General features: G+C 38.8%; 1 protein-coding gene across 1 annotated transcript in view; it reads right to left on the reverse strand.

The window, feature by feature from the left end:
- Window positions 1–18,292, reverse strand: part of UGGT2 (UDP-glucose glycoprotein glucosyltransferase 2) — a 78,134-nt gene extending 59,842 nt beyond the window's left edge. The window contains exons 1-6 of the mRNA XM_054272091.1: window positions 18,135–18,292; window positions 16,104–16,186; window positions 8,094–8,224; window positions 6,850–6,962; window positions 2,621–2,795; window positions 581–677 (exon numbers count right to left, since the gene is read on the reverse strand). Of these exons, the coding sequence (XP_054128066.1) occupies window positions 581–677; window positions 2,621–2,795; window positions 6,850–6,962; window positions 8,094–8,224; window positions 16,104–16,186; window positions 18,135–18,292 (757 nt within the window). The remainder of the gene's footprint in view (window positions 1–580; window positions 678–2,620; window positions 2,796–6,849; window positions 6,963–8,093; window positions 8,225–16,103; window positions 16,187–18,134) is intronic.
- Window positions 18,293–19,456: the final 1,164 nt, after the last annotated feature.

Genomic DNA, 19,456 nt, shown 5'->3' on the forward strand with positions numbered 1-19,456 from the left:
AGTCTTACGAAAGAGAGTTAACTTTCCTTTTATCTTATGAATGTCCCTGCAAAGTCATTTCTCTGTGTCCCCATGCTGTAGTTACCATTTTCTATAGTAAATGTCTTATTTCAATACATTGTAATGTGCACTAGTCCACATTCTATATTCTATTCAACATCTTTTCTACAGAAGATTGTGAAAGTATTTCCACAGAAATTCAGAGAAAAAAAAAACAAACCCTCAGCCCTGAAACACTAATGTGCAGATACTGTGGCCATTAGAATATGAGCGATGCCAACAATCATAAAGTAACTGAAGTACAAAGATAAACAGTCTCAAAATTACTGAGAGGAAGAAGACCAGATTGTATTTCGAAGAGCCACAGAAAACAGCAATTAGAGGTTAGAAAATTGACTGTGGCCTAAGTACAGATCTTTACAAATGTTCTCATGTATTTTGACTTAGTTCCTAATATGTGAGATTTCCTTCTGTAGATTGAAATTAAGTATAACCTTCAAAATACTAATGACTGAATATTTTACAAACTGTAAAATAGTATCTCCAGCAAGATATCAAATCAATTAAAAAACCCACATACCTTTAACCTGTGTGTCATCTACTGCTTTGTATTCTGTACTCTTTATTGCAAGTTCCACACCATATCCAGATAAATACATTTTCCTGGAATTTGGTTTCTGCTTGATGATATTATTTTAACAGAAGAAAAAAACATAACTTACAAAATGTATTTAAAGGAGATTAACAATATCTAATATTGTAACTTGGAAATGCTATGACATTTAAGTCATTCCTTAAATTCATCTTTCAATTCAAAGTGCAAGGCATATTGACAGTCCACTGAGAAGGCATGTAAAAAAAGGTGAAAATGTCCTTTATCTCCTGCAAATCACAGAAAGGCTGGCCAGAATTGCAGTCTTTATGCAATACTAGAAGAGGGATTAGAACAGGCACAGCTCATAGCAGCCTACACAATTACTGATGCCTCACAATTCACATTTTCAACTGATACTCATTTCTTTGTAATGTTGCCAGACTTCCAAGATGCTAAGAGGAAACACTCTATTTTTGCACTAGACTTACTCTTTAAAAAAGTTTGATAAAACAACTAATCACTTTCTGTGAGAAGTATTAATAAAATGCATTAAAGTATCACTGTGAAAAACAGGTTGCCACTTACTAAAAACAGATACTTCTAACTTTGGAGTGGAAGTTTGACATTCAATAGTGTAATTACACAAAACATACTTATTTCAGAACACGTCCTACTTTGACCCAAATGTATGCAAATCCTCTTTCCAAAAGGCAATTTGCACATGCACAGCAGCAATTTCTTGAAAGCCTTTTGAGCTTTAGCTTGCAATTTCTAAGAACCTTTCTGTACTGAGAATCCTCCAGACTACAAGTGAAAACCCAGCAGGGCTGGGAGGCTTCTCTGTCCATCCTCCAAGCAAAACTCAAGGCAGAGGCAGCAGAGAGCACTCCATAGGTAGTCTCAGTGATACTGGTTAAAAAAAGAAAGCAGAAAGATCGTACCTCTCCTGTTATCAATGTTCCCCCTCCTGGTATTTAATGTAAAAAAGGAGGGACAATCCATCCCAGTGTGTACCAAAGAACAAAAATGGAGGTTGTGAGGAAGGAAGAAAAGGGAAGAGAGGTCTGAAGAGAGAAAAGGTGCAGGCAAGAATACAACAGGCATTTGGGAAGGCAGATCAATGAGACATTTAATATGCAAGTAGGCATTTCATTGAAATAAAAGCATAAAAGAACAAAGTTCATTAAAAACTAAACCTCATACAACTTTGAATTCAAGACTGGTTTCCTCAAATTCTCTATTTCATTACTGTGTGCAAACAATTCAAAGTCATCTGCAAACTACACATCTCATCTCCCTGAAATTCCTGGTCTACAAAAATCACATCAACTTCTCACTCCATCAGATTATTTCCAGATTAGTCACACTGCTTAAGAGCTGTACTTTGAATATAAATCACAAAAACCTTCCAATAATCACAACTGGGGACAATACAGTTCCATGTACTGGTATTTTTCTTGTTTTGTGCTGGGGAGAAGAGTAATTTAAGAATTCAGAAACATAATATTTCAAATAGTGACACTATGGAACACAAACATTTTAAAACTGGTCAATGATATTGCCTATGATACTCCATGTTGCTGTATCTCAATGAACATGAGATTACCTGGAGAATATGTAAAAAATATAATTGGTAATTTCTCAGTTTGATTCTCTATTCTACTTTCCATTTTTCTAATTCTAGTTACTAATATGTTCAGTCTGCTGCACCAAGATTCACCCGAGATCTTACACTGTACAAAACCAAAAAAAGAGATATTTCAAGATCAGTACTGCAATCAGTGGTTGCATGCAGGACTGGGAACGTTACCACGCTTTCCTGGCTTCATAGTTTGTATTTGGTGAATTACTTACCTAGAGAGTTTTAATATTAGAAAATTTTCTAATATTAGAAAATTATGTGTATTACACATAATTTAGGCAAACGCAGAAAGAAATGTAGAAAAAGTGTTTTGTCAAAAAGCAAGCAAAGCAAAGACAGAATGCTAGCAGTTTACTGAAACAATGTTGATTTGAATTGCATACCTGAACATAATGCCGGAGAACATAAACAATTTCCTCCTTTTGTGCCTTCTCAGATAAAATCTTGTGGAATTTGACAAAGTCTCTTGTGCCCATTTCTGCATACAGAATAACCACTGGGCCATCCTCTTTGAGAGTTGGGAATTTATGGTCTACCTTAAAAAGATATGGCCTGGGTCTGGTTTTAAAACAAATAATGGTGATATTATGAAGTCAGAAAATTATTAAAACAGTGGCAGTTTTTCTACTTCATAAGTAATAAAACTAATAAGCGCTTATATGCTAAAATTATACAAGTCGTGTTAAAATCATCACAAAATAATGATTGCTCACAAACAAACCCAGAACAACAAATTCATAAATTTAAGTGTAAGAAACTGAAAAATTAGCACCAGCTATAAATAACTGAAATATATTTTATCAAAACACAACACAAAGCATATGAAAAGCATAGCACTTGGAGATTTTGTGCATCGGTAACAGCTTGAAACTTTTAATTTGAATGATACATTACATCTATCAGAGATACACAGAGCAATCAGTGAGTAACAGAGTAGCAGAGGGAGATTCTGTGAAGTTTGAGAAAGCTGTCAACACACCTGGAAACTAACAGGGGTTATACTATTTTGAAACCATCAGGCTCTGCTAATTCAGCTAATTTTGCAAATTTTGACTGCCTACCTACACTCCTTATTGAAAACCAGGACTAGAAAAGTTATGCTGCGATGATTTCTTAGATGAATAAAGACTACTTTGAATAAAACCTGGGAAAGATGGAGAAGTAACAGAGGATATTACTGAGTAATACACTCAAAGTACTAATTATTGATGAGCACAGTTTTTCAAAGCTGCCTTTGCACTGACAATCAAAAGACCACTAAGCTGTCTCTAAGCATGCCCAAGACAAGCTAGGAAACTCTAATCCAACACACAATACAGAACTGTGTGTGGTAGGCACTCATCAAAGAGCCATGCTCAAAAGGTGTGAGCAGAACACCACAGTTTCTGTGATGTAGATCTTTGGAACATATTCAATAAAAAAACCATAGAATCATTTACACTGCAAAGGTAACCTTTGGAGGCAATGTGCTGCAAACCCTCACTACAAGCAGGAGTAATCTGTATGAGGTTACTCAGAGTTTTAACATCAATGTCCCATGTAAGTTTGGTAGGTATGCAATCAAGGACTCATTTGTAAGACAGAAACAAAAGGAGCGGCCCAGTTTAAGAATTAACTAGGGTGCAGGTAGTCAGGTGTCACAGAAATATCAGGCAAGCTGTCCCACTGCTATCACAGGACAATGCAGAGCAAATAGGTGAGATCCAGGAGTCTGAAATGGCTCTTGAATGAGTAACCTCTGTGGAAGAACCAATCCAGATTTGCCCCAATAAAAGCATATATGTGGGATGTGACTTGTGCAACTTCCTTCTCATAACCAGAGACAAGAGCTGCCACTTTCATGGAGAGAGTGGAAAACCTCAACCAAGTGAGCTTCTCTTTTTGTAACTAACTTTATCCACTCTACTTCAACCAACCAACTAAGGTGGTTACTGAATGCTGCCATGACTTGAATAGTGACAGTCTCATATCACAATGAACATGCTCCATGTTCATTAAGTGCTGTAATGAAATAACACTGCACAGAGCTCCTCTAATGACCTTGGGTTGAGAAGTAAAGTGTTCAGCCCTTGTAAATCCAAGATAAGCCTCTGTTCTTTGTTTCTCTTCAACACTGAATAGTAGTGACAAGTAATTGATTCTCCTGCTCTTAGAACTGAAAGGTAATTAATTTCCTGCCATAAGAGATGCTCAGAAGAAGGCTGACTGAAAGACAAGGAAGAACAGCTGGGCAGACGAAAAGAAAATGATAAAAAAATTAAACAGATGTGGAGCTCAGCACTTGCTGATCAGTTACTAAGGAAGTACAGGCAACTATATGCTTGTCTAGATAGCAGGCAGGACAGGATGCAGAAGCAATGGGAGAGAAGACAGCAAACATGTACTGACAAATGTAAGGCACTGATTGTTTTGAGCAAAATGTGACTTCTACTAATGGTTCTGCTCTTCACAGTGACAGCCCCAGAAACCTTAGTGCTGTGTTTTGGACAGCCAGCAAGATTAGCAATCCCAAGCATTTAACCATGTGTTCTTTTGACACACCCAGAGCCCTTGAGCTCAAGAGCCATTGCACCTCCACACAAAATATTTCCAATTAGACCCACACAGTCCATTGTAACATGGCTGAAAATGCAAAAGACATAATCACAGCTGCTGTTGCACAAAGGACTGAATGAAGCAAAACCTCAACCCTGACATGCAGAATACTTGGGGTCTTGGTCCAAAGAGCCTGAGACTTCCTGAATGTTGGTTTGAGATGGTGAATCCACACAGGAAGAATGCTGCAGCCTCTTCTTTCTCTTCCAGTGAGATTTGAAATTATCAGTCCCTAAAGTCAGGACACTTCTAGCACCCTCATCCAAATATGGTGAACAACTAAAAGCATAGCTTAAATAGGCTGGAAGAGTCATGACAGACAGAAGACACAGAAAGGAACACAAAGGAAAATACTTGGAAATAAAAAAAAAATAATCAATAAATCAAAAAGATCTCTTCTAAGAAAAGACAGAAAAAGAATGACTGGTTTAGAGCAACCAGCACACTGTCCCTTCTATCATTTGTTCACCTGGTAGAAAGCAAAGAAGAGGAGCACAGCCCTACCATTATCACCTAGCCTAAATATCATCAGCACAGGTGAAGCATCTGCTACCCAGAGTACAAAGGGAACTAACAGTGGGAACAATTACCTGAGCATGTCAATGTGAACGTGTTCTACTCAGAGTCTAGCTCCAGGTACTCTAAATATTTAAATGTGATAACTACTTTTGGAATGGTGAGAAGGAGGGAAAATTTATCAAGATTTTGTCCCTCCAACTCTGAATGGTGTGACGTGACTGACTGCAAATTATTGAAAATTGAAGACCAATCAAATAAAGAAACTTCACTTTTGTTGCAAGTTCTTAAGATTTCTACAAGTCTATCTCTCTCAATTCTAAATAATTCAGGATTCTACTGTTTATTATTGTGATTTTCCAGAACTTTGTAAATTTGGAAGTAATATCTCCAGAGAGGAGAATGTGCTGAATCCAGTTAATTGTTTTAAAAGTTTACTATATTCAGACATTGCAATAAAATGTTATGGTCTCATGATGCCTTAATATATGGCCACAAGAATTCAACAACATATAAAAATATCTGTAGTATATTTTGGCTTTTATCTAGGAAAAGCAGACATTTTTTAGACATTATTATTTTTAGAAGAATATAACTGGTAAAAATGGGACACTGTAAACTAGACAGAGTTGTTTTTACAGAAACCTTGGCTACTGAATAAACAAAAGACAATAATTTAGTAGGTTGTAATTGTATCAATGGACTTAGAATACACCACAAATCACACCTGTAGAATGCAAAATTATTTTCAGAAGCAACCAAGCCCCAAAGACACAAATTTATAGGTTTTCAGGGTTCCCTCCCCAATTTATATTTCACAGAAAGCAAAATTCAAGAAATATACCCTACTAAATAATCTTTCAGCCCTGTATATCACCATGAAGTAGCTGAGGGTATGAACACTAATGTACATCATGGTGACCGTTGCAGGGAGAGAAAAAAGAAAAGAATTACACAGAGGTCTTAAAAACCACAAAATAATATCTTTTTTTAAACTGAGATTAAACATTATGCTTTCATTATTCTGTTACTGGTGTTTTGATAGGCTCTACACATTTTATTTCAGAGCTCAAATTAATTCTACAGGACAAAACCTGCAGAAAGGGCTGATATGTAAAAATCCAGCAAGAGGGGAAGAAAGGTTATGCCTTTCTATGCCCTGTCTATGAAACAGACTACTCTTCTACTCCTGTGCCAAGCCCTTGCATCCCAGACAACATCAACTGCAGTGACACTGACTATGAAGTACCCTGCTGACAGACCTGTGTCAGACACGTAAAACTCTTAGTTTCTGTAGAAAAGCACACTGAAACTTAAACCTGACTAGCCCATGTTAAAAAAAAAAAAGAAAAAATACAAAATTGTCCATATGATTAGAGGATCAAAGGTCTATGGTTTTATTTTAAAACCTACTCTACTTTGATTCATAACTGATGAACTCTACTAATATTAAGCTCCTTAGTAATCTACTTTTCCTCTTAAACCAGATCATTATATTTACCTCTTAGTAGCCTTCTTCAGCAGCTTTTTTATTTCATTAGTCTTACAGGTGTGCTTCTCATGGATAACCACAAATGCACGGCAGCCTTCTGGTGGAGGTTCATCAGCTGCAATCTAATATTTCAACAATTATACTCAACCAGAATGCTCTGATTGCACTCAAACTCACATCCCTTTGATTAAAATAACTCAACAGCTGCCATTAAGCTGTGTTTCTAATTAAGCCCGTTCAAAAGTGGGTACATGTGGGGGGAAAAGAAAAAAAAAGAAAAAGATTAAAAGATTAAGACCCTATAACCTTTGTGAGGTGTAGTCTATTAAATGCAGTCATATCCAGAAAATTAAAAGTACATTTATGTTCTGTAAAGCCAGGAATGAGAAATCATCTCCAAAAGCTAAAATCACAGCCTATGATTCTCACTCTGAGATATTTTTAACTTTGGTTGCTATCAGCAATCGCGTTAAAATCCAAAGATCAGACTTCTAAACCAATAAATCCCAAACAAATAATGTCAATTTTTGATTTTCTTTATTTCCTATCCCCTGCCTTTTTTTTTTAAACTCTACTCAGCTATTCCAATATGAAGTGGGAATCATGTGACTTCATGTCAGTGAGTCTGGATTCACCAGCTGAAAGGTAAAAACAAAAAGACATAAGTCTGAGATCGTGATATTCCTCCAGAGAACACCTGCAAAACTCCCAAACTTTATTACAGCTTATTACCATTCAGAAACATGGACTTCTCACTTTATCCTAAAGGTGGCATTGCCAAAAGGAGGAGTAGCAATTTTAGGTTTATAGGCACATTGAATTTGTCCTCTCACTTTTTCATTAATAAAGGCAGTTTTTCTAATTTTTCAACTTTTTACATACTAAAACAATGAGAAGGATGATAAATCCACTAAATAGCAAATATAAATTACTTGAAGTTACGGAAATGTCCTACTCTGGAAATGTCTGAATTCCCACAGCATTATTCGGAACAATGCAAAAAATCCCCATGACTTGATTTTTCAAAAAATGAACAATTGCAAAAAAAAAATCTACCCTGAAGGGAATGGTATGCATACAATTGAACATGAATATTTGTTCCTGTCAATATAACCAGCTTATAAAGCATCACCTTTATCACATTTGATTCCAAATAATACTGGCAGATATTTTACTGAACTGTAACAATGAACATTGTTTAGCCAAAATACCTCATTCAATCATGTACCAAATATATCAGGCAATACTGTCACCTGCTGAAACATCTGAACAGTTGGAGAGTAAGCCCGTATGGAAAGTGCAAACTTCAACAGATTGATTTGCAAATTGGATAAAAATTGTCCTGCTTTCTTCAAGATTAAATTGTAATATGAGTACTCTGAATCTGTTAAAGAGAGAGAAAAAAAAGAGAAGACAAACTTTTAGTATTTAGCACTAAATGATGTGGCATATCTACCTACACTACATAATAAGCAAGCATTAATGCCAGTGCTGCTTGGCATTCAAAAGTCTTCAGTGTTGTTCACTAATAACTGTTTCCTTTCTTATGAATCCAGAGGCCTAATGACACCAAAAAAAAACAACAAAAGAGAGCTCAATAGCACTGGTGAATATTGAAATTATTTTCAGCAATAAAAAACCCACTCAAAAAACCTATGTGGAGAAGCCTGAATATAGCATTATTTTACAAATAATTTCCTAACATTTAGTTTTGAAACACTCCAACCACACAAGTTACATAAATAAAAATCTTCTAAAGGTGTCATTCTTTGGGCTACTCTCACATATTCTATTTCTTCCTTAAAAATATATTATAAACCAGAGTATGAGAATGGATACAACATTGAAGTAGCTTCCTTGCTCCCTGCATATCTTGTATTTTCAAAGTCAAAATCAGGGCTCTGAGTAAGAAGGTAGGTGGATGGTGTCTGGGAATGACAAAAGTGATAATACAGAACATTGGTTGGAAATAATTAACCTTCAATTCTCATTCCATAGGCATACTCAATTTTCATAACTAAGCAGCCTCTATCCGCTCATTTTCTTCTTTACAACCCTGTCATGGTTGGAAAAAAATATCTTCTTTTGCTCTCAAAGTCTCTAGTACTTTCTTTCTGCCTTCTCCTCCTTAAAACTCAGTATTTAGAAATGCTGAGTTTGCTGTAATTCCCTAGAAAAAAACACTAACATTAGAAAAGAACATAATCTGCATTTCAAGAAAGCTCCTTCCAATGAATTCTACGTGATGTCCTGGTTTCAGCAGGGGTAGAGGGAATTTTCTTCCTAGTAGCTGGTACAATGCTGTGTTTTGGATTCAATATGAGAATAATGTGATAACACATTGAGGTTTTTTAGTTGTGGCTAAGCAGCACTTACCCTGAGTCAAGGACTTCCCAGTTTCCCATGCCCTCCCAGCACAGAGGTGCACAAGAAGCTGGGAGGGAGCACGGCCAGAAGAAGCTGCCCTGAACTGGCCAAGGGGTCACTCCATACAATGGAATGTCACACTTGGTATATAAACTGGGGAGTTGTCAATCTCTGCTTGGGAACAAGCTGGCCACCAGTCAGTGAGTGATGAGCAATTGTATTGTGCATCACGTGAGAGAAGTTTTATTCCTCTCTTTTTCCTGTTGTTATTATTATTATATTTCAATTTATTTCAATGATTAAATGGTTTTTACCTCAACCCACAGGTTTTACCTTTTCCTAATGCTCTTCCTCATCCTCCTAGTGAGGACAGTGGACATGTGCTACTGAGCTGCTGGCTGGGGTTTATCAGTGACAAAAAATTGTTACCGTCTCACATGAAATTCAATGGATGAAAAACCTATCTATGTTCTCTACACCTATACATAGCCTAGCAGAACCCAAATGGCAACAAAGCTGGTGAAAGCTCTCAAGAACAAGTCCTGTGAGAAGCAGATGAGGGAGCTGGGGATGTTTAGCCTGGAGAGGAGGAGCCTCAATAGTCTCTGCAACCACCTGAAAGGAGGCTGTAGCCAGGTTGGGGTCAGCCTCTTCTTCCTGCTAAGTACTGACAGGACAAGGGGAAATGTCCTCAAGCTGTGCCAGGGGAGGCTCAGGTAGGACATCAGGAAGAATTCTTTCACTGAAAGGGTGGCTGAGCATTAGAATGGGCTGCCCAGGGAGGTGGTGCAGTCACCATCCCTGGAGGTGACTGGACGTGGCACTTGGTGTTTTGGTTTAACTGAGAGTGGCAATCAGTGAAAGGCTGGACTCAGCCTTGGAGATCTTCTCCAACCTTAATCATTCTATGATTCTAAATGAGATAAATTCAGCTTCACACATTCAAAACATTGAATATAAAAATTTGGAAGCAACAAATCCTTCCAGATTGAAACCTTTTTTCAATAACTGTAGTTTCAAGTTTTCTTCAAATTATCTCCACCAAAGTAAAATTAAACTTGAAATTCCTGCCTTTCAACTTGGCCTAAATAACATCCTATTAAAGACAATAAAGAGGCATTAAATATGTAATTCTTAAGATACTATCTTAAAGTATTTTTACTCCAAGTCTTTGAATTTTTTGTTTACAAATTTCATCTGTGCTTTCACTGATGTATTTAAAACAGCTGACATTTTTTCCTGGAAGATGATTATGACTACTATGATTTCAATAAGTAAAAAAAAAGGATTTTTTTTAATCTGCCTTCAAAAATGACTGTACAACATTGGCAAGGATTTATCAAATCATCCACTCCTACTACTTCAACTTCTATTAACACTGTTGGCTTCACTTAAAATACAACTGTACTTTGAACTTCACCAAGACACATGAATCCATGCCAAATGCTATGAGCTATCTAATGCAAACCAAATTTTAGAGTTTATTACATACACAGAATATTCTGACATGGAAGGAACTCGCAAGGATCCTCAAGTTCAACACTACAGTGAACTTAAGTGGACTCTTAAAACTTGTACATGGATTGAACCTATGACCTTGGTGTTATTACCCCCATGCTCTAACCAACTGAGCTAATTTCAGTTAATCAGAACTATGGTTTGAGCATTGCAAATTATTTTCACATAATACCAAATCCTTTAAAATTAGTACTACCTGCCCTGCAAGCTCATTTTAACATTGTCAAAAGAGTACAATTCATAGTAAAGTTCTTATTTTGTTACAGGGAATCACAAAGAACCAGATTCTTCTGGTTATAAAATCCTGCATGGCAGCATATTACTACTAAATCATTAACAAAGTCAATTTTAAAGTAAATAAGAGACCACATAAACAGGATACAGCTCCAGGCTGCAGACATCTGAAGGCACATGTATGAACTTCACATCTGCAAACTTTCATCCCAGCCATGTGAAATATTGCCTAGCAGCCAACAAGACCTGAAAAGCTCACTCTGAAGATGCCTTAATTTGTCTGCTGAAAAACTCTCACTACTCCTGTAGCCAAATTGATTAGATTGACTACAGCAAGAACTGAACAGCCAGCGAAGCAAACTCACATTTAAATGCTGACATTTCCTATCCACAATTTACAGCAGTATCTTTTATCACAGGCAAGTTAAACATAATTAAAAGAGACAACCAGGGCAGTCACAAAAGGTAAGACAATATTATAGCACAGGTCCTCAGGCATACACAGCACAAAGTTAACCTGAATATATGCTGGTAACCCACAAGAGAATTCAAAGTACTGAGGCACAGGAGGTAGGGAGAGTAAATGTAAGGGACATAATTAATCAGAAGAACACAGTGTGCTGGAATAATTACTTGGTGGGATGGATGGATGAGGATTGTTCCAAGTGCATAGATATGAATATCTAGATCCACTAATCAGTTAGGGAATTAGAGATCTCAGGTAAAAGCAGTTCAGGCAATCACTGGCCAGTCACATCTCTCTGCCATCCAAGCAAGATGCCAGTAAAGAGGGAACAGTTTATTTTATTGCATTATGAGGAGAGAAATCAGTTCGTGAAACTGATTCCTCTGGAATCTTTAAGGTTTTTATACATATAAAAAATACTTTTTAATTTAGTTGTGAATAATGTGTAGTCTTCTAAATTGCAAAAAATAATTTGCATGATGGTTGTTTACATGAAATATACAGTTACATTTTTTTCAGACAAAATTGCTTCCATAGAGAAAATATGTTTGCATGTTGGTTTTGTTTTGGTTTTTAATATATATTTATGAGGCTGCTGAAAATTCAATATATAAACTGAAGCACTTGGGAAGACAGTAAACACTCAAGTGATAATTAGTCAGAAGGGAACTGGCTACTTACTTTCTCTCAGTGATCATAAATTAACCTTTAGGGATAAAAAAGCAGCAGCAAGTTAAAAATGCCATCTTCAGTGCCTTTTAAGTGCTGGTATTAGTATGAAATTTTTGCAGCTTTCATTTCTCTGTAATATACCTGCAGCCCAAAATAGGATCATCTGCCTTTCCTAGTATTTCACAAGCCTGGCAGAAAATATGTTGCACATTAAGTAGATAAAAACAATGCTGTCCAGGTTCCCTGAAGACATTAATTCAATACAGTGTATCCCACCACCAACCTTTTCATATTTTCCATATGGTATAATCAAGATGCTGCCCAAGCTGATTTGAGTTCATATTAAAAAGGAAAAAAGTTAAAACCACCAAATACATCACCAGACTAAATGTTTCACCAAATTCCGTGCAGATAATTCCTACCAAATCCATTAAACTGCTACAAATATCACAGCCAAACAGACCATTAATAAATGGTCTAATTCAGTAATGCTAAATATTTTAAATTAGTAAATTAACAAGAGATGTTGATTATTCTACATTTAAAACAACAAGTAACAAGAACTTATTTTTAAAAAAACAGATTGAAAAAAATCCAAGGGAGGATTTAGAAAAAAAAGCAAGCACTTGATTTTTTAAGTTGCCTTCTAGCTTTAACGCTTTACAACTCTTCTGAAACATTAAACTCTATCTTGGGATACAAGTCTATCATTGAATTCCTTTGTAAATCCAGATTTTCAGCTTCAAATCTAGGAATTCTTTAGCCTTTATGAAAACGTTTCCATTTAGAAAAATAAACAAACAATGCTTTCATTTCCTGTTTATTCATCCTGTCTACTCTTGGCATCACTCAGAAAATAACTGAAAAGTCAATTGCCTCAACCAATCCTTTTCCAGCCAGATCCTTTAATTTACTGAAGCAGTTGTTGCTACATCAGTTTTAACACATCATGACCATCCCTCTGCATCAATCCGTCTTGACATGCAGCAGTTAGGACAAAACTCATACTCCACACCAAACAGAGCACCAACTTCTCCTCAGATGTTATGTATTACACACCTCACTAAACTGTGCCACTGCAGTCTTGCAGTACCAGATTCTTCACTCAAGCCAAGCAGTTCCTTGCAAACAGCTAATGCAGACTTCCTGTTCATGAAGAGCATCCATTTCCTTGGATTAAGACTACCCCAACTGTGACTCAACTTTTAGGAAAGCCCCTTGGTGCCAGAACTTCAAAACTTCCTGTGTTATTTTTATGTGTGTGTGTTGGCCATACAGATAAACATACACATCAACAACTCAACAGACCTAATTAAAGTAGTATTTTAGTACAGTCTCAAGGTTGCCAACTGCCAGCATCTAACAGTTCATTGGCGTGATAGGTCATGGAGATCATCCTACTGTAATTTATTTATTCTCAATCACAGAATTTATCCAGGTGAAGTAGGTGTTTAACTAACAGCTAATTTCAACAGACATTTGTGTCACTAATAATAAATGTCATTAAAGCTTCAAACCCCTTGGGAAGTGTGTCTAAACAAGGAAAAAAGAGATGTCTAATAAAAAACCCCTGACACATCATCTTATACAGCAGTCTCATCTCAAAGCAATACCAACTGCATCTAAACCACTCATAGAAAAAAAAAGTAAGTTAAAAGTGACTTCTGGAGGTCACCTTATCCAAACTGTTGTTTAGATATATAATTTCAAGGCCTTACTAGGCTGCTCAAGGTCTCATGCAGTAGAATTTTGAATTATCTGAATTAATAGGTTCCAGAGGCTCCTGAAGCAGTATTTCAGCGTTTACCCAATTCCATGGCAGAAACATTTTTTCTAATATCTAACCACAACTTCCGTGACTCAACTTCTACCCTTTGCGTTTTTTCATTCTGCTGTGTACCTTCAGGAAGGGCCTGGTTCCACTTCCTTTGCACATTTCCTATTCAGAAACTGCAGATACGAGGTCTCTCCTTACTCCTTCTTTTCTCAGCTTCATTCACAGCTCTCTCAGCCTTTCCTCAAAAGTCTGCTCCACCTCCCTAAGCACTGCAGAGATCCTCTCCTAGATTTGCTCCAATGACGGACTCTTGTCTTTCTTTTCACAGGGAGCCCCAGCATGGCCCCAGTACTCCAGATTCAGTCTTACAAGTGCCTCACACAGTGGAACAAACACTTTGACCTGTTGGCTACCCTCTTGCTGCTGCAACCTGGCATATAGCTGGCCTTCTCACTGCTTGCAAGGATCCCCAGTCTGTCTCAAAAAAACAGTTCTAGTCAATCAGCACCAAGATTATGCAGTTGATGAGATTATTCCAGTCCATGTGCAGGGTGCAGGGAGTCTGTAAAGTGCCCTTGCTGAATTTTCCAGCCTTTCTGTTGGGCTGTCTCTCCAGTCTGCCAAGGTCCCTCTAATTACACTCCTACCTTCCACATTCTCCTCCCAGTTTTGTGTCATTCCCAACCTTGTGAAGGGTGTAACACATGCCACTATCCTGTGGGCTGAAAACGACCTTAAATGGCATAAGTCAACAGCACTTGCCTCAACAAATGCTACTAGCAGCTGACCACAGGTCAAATTCTGCACCTACTTCCATTTTCCATGTCCCCATGCCTTATACAGGATGGCTTTTAGCAGCATTCACCACCTGGGCATTTTGTTCTCAGTGACTCTGGTTTTGCATATACTTCTGACTGTGGGATAGTAATCTCACAGTAAGTTTGGGGTGTTTTTTTCATTTTCCCAGTTGATACTCTATAATTAAAATCACAGCTCTTCGTACATTTTCTGCTTTGTACTTTTTCTATTCCAAAGAAACAATGAGGAAAACAGAGGTAGACACTAAAGTCAAGCATCACATTTTACTCAATATAAAAGCACATCATGGAATCAAGAGCAGCAAAATTATGTTTACCATGCATGTCCCTGTTCCCTTCCCAGTACTTTTAAGTCTCCTGGCTGCTTGGGGCACTGCTGAGCATTCAAATAATGTTATCAGATGCACATTTTAAAGTTGTATTCAGTCAGACACAATTGCTGAAACATGTTGTTTCTCAAGTTCTCTCTCCCATATACAGCATTTTTCATGTACCTGCAATTCTCACTGTCATTTTCTGCATGATCTTTATACAATTTGTTAGCTTATGACTAGTAATTTAACATTCAATTCCCCTCAAGTCTCTTCCAGTGGCAGTGTTAGGTGCTTGCACTCATGCCTAAAGAGTTGCACTGTCCTGTAAATAAAGAGCAGAATGAAGCAGCCTTACCTTGTTTTGAAGCCTTTTTCACCTTGTTCATCTCTTGACCTACCAAGCAGGTCTGATACTGCCCAACCTGGTGTGAAGCCCCATCAGTCTCCCAATTTTTCATTACCATGCACATTTCTAATAAACTTCTCTCCAATGTTTCTTCTTTCTTTTACGTTTCTTCTGCTGGATTTTATGCTTTGGTCTTCTCCCCAAATTTCCAAAAACTTAATATTCTTCTGTCCAATCATGCAAGGCTTTTTTAGTTCTATTTGGTCAGTGATAAACCTTTATTCTAAAACATCAGTATTGATGCTAGAAAACAGTCTCCATGTATGAGCAAAAGTATTAAACCTTTTCTGGTAATTGTTTAATTTTTCCTTTAGCATTACCTAGCATTCTCATTTTAGTTATTTCTGTGATTTTTTGCCCTGCAAGCACCCATCTTACAGAAAACATGAAGTCTCAATATCCTATAAGCTCTTGGCAAGTCATGTAAGCAGGTAGGTATCTTTAATCTTTACACTTCTGTTCCATATTGTAAGAGCAGTTCGGTCCACCTTGTCTTCCTTTTTTTTGTAAACTCCTCTGCAAGTATTGTTCTTAGGGGAAAACATGCTACAACTTTCTGAAAGAATCCTACTCAGTAAGCAATAATGGAAGAGTCAGGTTTGATCTGCCTAGAACTAATTAATGTGTTGTGTCTCAAAGTTAAATAGAGCACAAGACAACATATTACAAACCAGCATGCTGTTTAACTTACCTCCTTGCTTATAAACTGTCAATTCCCGCACCGTTTCCAAGAACTGCCAAAACTTCTCATTACCATCTTCTGCAATAAATTCACTGTTTAAAAATAAAAATTAATTGTCCATAGGTTGATTTTGTCCAAAGACGTGCCACAGCAAAAACCTTCAGTTGTTCAAAATAATAAATACCCATCAGCAACCAAACATTAGATATCCAATGAATAACAACCATCTCCAGAGCATAAACACTGAACTGAGCTGTATTTTGGTCAGAAGATATTTTGAACAAAGCACTATCATCCAAACTCAACAATCAGAACTGTAAAGCATGTAGACTATTCTTTTATTACAGAAAAGCCCCAAAATGTTCACTTTATTTTTCCACAGATATTCCAATATACGCTTATAAATGAAATCAATTCAGTACACAGATTTTATTAAATAGTAGCTAACTATACACATAAGAACACACTCTCTATCAGGTTATAGTTTTTCATTAAATTACAGGCTTTCATCGATGACATCTCCTTTGCATGGAGGGAAACTATCAATCTTTGAAACACTTTCAAACATGGGTTAATCCTTACAAACCATAAAAGGTAAGGTTTATTTTATTCTAAATAAGGTTTACTTTATACTAAATACCACCCTTCCATTTTTTTTTCAAACTGGAAGAGGCAAAATTAAGGTTAGATACACTTTAGAAATTCCTTACTGTAAGGGTGGTGAGGCACTGGATCAGGTTTCCCAGAGAAGCTGAGGATGACACATCCCTGGCAGCGTTCAAGGCCTGGCTGAATGGGGCTCTGAGCAACCTGGTCTAGTGGGAAATGTCCCTGTCCATGGCAGGGGGGCTGGAACTAGACGGTATTTAAGGTCCCTTCTAACCCAAACCATTTTGTCATTCTAGGATTTACAGGTAACATTTCTAAGGTTTGTGATTTTCCTTACAGGAACATCCTACTTATGTCTAGCAAAAAGTTCCATTTGCTAGCATGACTTTATTGTTTTCTAATCTTTACTTTGGAAGTTTGCCTCTCCTTTGATTATAGAAGCTGGCAGTTCTACCCTCCATGGGTGTTCTCCAAACAGCAGCAAGTAAGTTTAAAAACAAAGCAAATTAAAGTCAGATGGGCAGGGGAGCCACAAGCATCTAAAACTGGAAAACATTTTCCCTTTCTATTGTGAATCACAGAGTGGTTTGGGTTGGAAAGGACCTTAAAGATCATCTGGTTCCAATCCCCTTCTATGGGCAGGGACATCTCCCACTTGAGCAGTTTGCTCCGAGCCCCATCCAGCCTGGCCTTGAACACTGCCAGGGATAGAGCACCCACAACTTCTCTGGGCAGCTGTTTCACCACCCTCACAATAAAGAATTTCTTCTGTACATCTAGTCTAAACCTGTTCTCAGTTTGAGGCCGTTCCTCCTCATCCTCTCACTGCATGCCCTTGTAAGAAAGGCTCCTTCCCCATCTTTCTCGTAGGCTCCCCTCAGGAGGCTGAAATTAGGTCACCCCAAAGCCTTCTCTTCTCCAGGCTGAAGTTATAATTACAAGTTAACAATACCTTTTAAAAGTATTTCACCGTGTTTCACTCACATGTTCACATCTACACTAGTACCTTTATAATCACTTAACTAACGTGCAAACTACTTGGGGGCAGACGAAGATGTTACCCAGCGGAAGGCAGGGATGGTGTAATTGGCCCATTACATATCCGCGACCCAGCGACCTGCAAAACGCCGCAGCAGGGTAAATGCGAATTTACGCTTGTGCAGCTCCCTCACAGCGTGGGAGAGCCCTGCCAGCACGGTCCACAGCACTTTCCGAGGGGAGAAAGCAGTTCAGCCTCACAGCCAAAAACTACTTTAACACACCCTCCGACAAAGAGAAACGCTGCCAGCCCTCCTTCCTGCTCAGCGGAGGGAAAAGGGGGTCCCTCCGCCCTCCTGCTCCCCAGGAGACAGCCGGAACAGACAGCGGGACAGAGCGGTGCTGGCAGGAGGAGCAGAAGAAGAAAGAAGAGGAGGAGGAGGCTGCACGCACCTCGCCTCCAGCAGCAGCGGGGTCGCCGGCCACTTCGCCGCCAGGCGAGCGGTGACGGGCTGTGAGGAGGAGGCCGGAGCGGTGCCGCAGGGGCACGGCCGGGCGCCCAGCAGGGCGAGCAGCAGCGCGGGCAGCAGCAGCGGCGCCCAGCCCGCCATGAGGAGTAGCGGCGCTCGGGGACACCCAGCCCCGCACGGGCCCGGCGGGCGCCCCGCCCACACACCCACGCCGCTCTTCTATTGGCTGCGCCGCCCCCCTCGGCGTTGCGCTATTGGTCAGCGCGGAGGCCAATCAGCGGCTGACGGAAAAAAACCGGGGGGCGGCCGGCGCCGTGACACGCGGCGCCAGGAGTGCGCAAGCGCGGGAACGGCGCTACCGCCCCTCTGCCCTGAGGCGCGTCTGGACCCGCCCATCTGCCAGCGTCGGGCAATCCCGTTATTTTTAAATTTTTTTCTTTTTTTTTAGGTTTCGGGTTGTTTAGTGCAAGTGTGTGATTTACGTAGGGTGATTTACCTAGGCTTGGGTGGCGCTGGCTGCAGGAAGGACATGGCTGTGTCCAAGGACAGCAGCCGCCTGCGCTGGCGCTCCCCCAACCTCCAGCTGACCGTGTCCTGGCGGGCTGCTCTCCCTCGGCCTTTACTACAAACAGTAGTAAAAGTCTTACTCTGGGTGAACAGTTTCAGACCTAATATACACATACAGTTGTTCCTCTGAGAGGAAGGCATTTAATTTCCCTTTCCTCCAAGTTTTCCAAACCCACTTCTATTTCGAGATGCGTTTTGTTTACTAGCTGCATTTTTTTTTTTTCCTCAAGAAGCATGAGTTTCACAGGAACTCTGCCTCTACCTTCTGCCTAGCTTACCTTGGAATTTCCAGACTCGTGTTCTCCAATTTCTATTTTTTTTTTCTGCGTACAAAATATCCGTAGTTAATTCCATTTCCTCCACAAAGCTGCTACATTCCCTCAGTTTTTCAGACCTAAGACAGGGCTGCTGCTGCTGGAGCTGTGTTGTAAGATGCTAACACAGAGCAGCTTTGCACAGTTATTCATTGGAGGAGGAATCTCCCAGCTGTGATAAAAATAGGGGGTATTGCCTTTTCCAAAATGTGACTCATGGAACTCGAAGCTGAAACCTGGAATGACTCATGAAACTCAAAACTGAAACCTGGAATGTGTCAGTGCTGCATACACTTTAATTTCTTTTGCACACAGTTATCTCCTAACTGCTCAAAGTTGCTTTGTGGGTGGTGGGAGCCAGTGAGGGCAGAACTCCAGGGAGAAGACTATATATATATAGCTTTGTGTATATGTATATATATAT

This window comes from Melozone crissalis, unplaced genomic scaffold, assembly GCF_028551555.1.
Source record: "Melozone crissalis strain CALT ecotype California unplaced genomic scaffold, PUWL_Pcris_2 ptg000013l_1, whole genome shotgun sequence".
NCBI classification, from domain to species: Eukaryota; Metazoa; Chordata; class Aves; order Passeriformes; family Passerellidae; genus Melozone; species Melozone crissalis.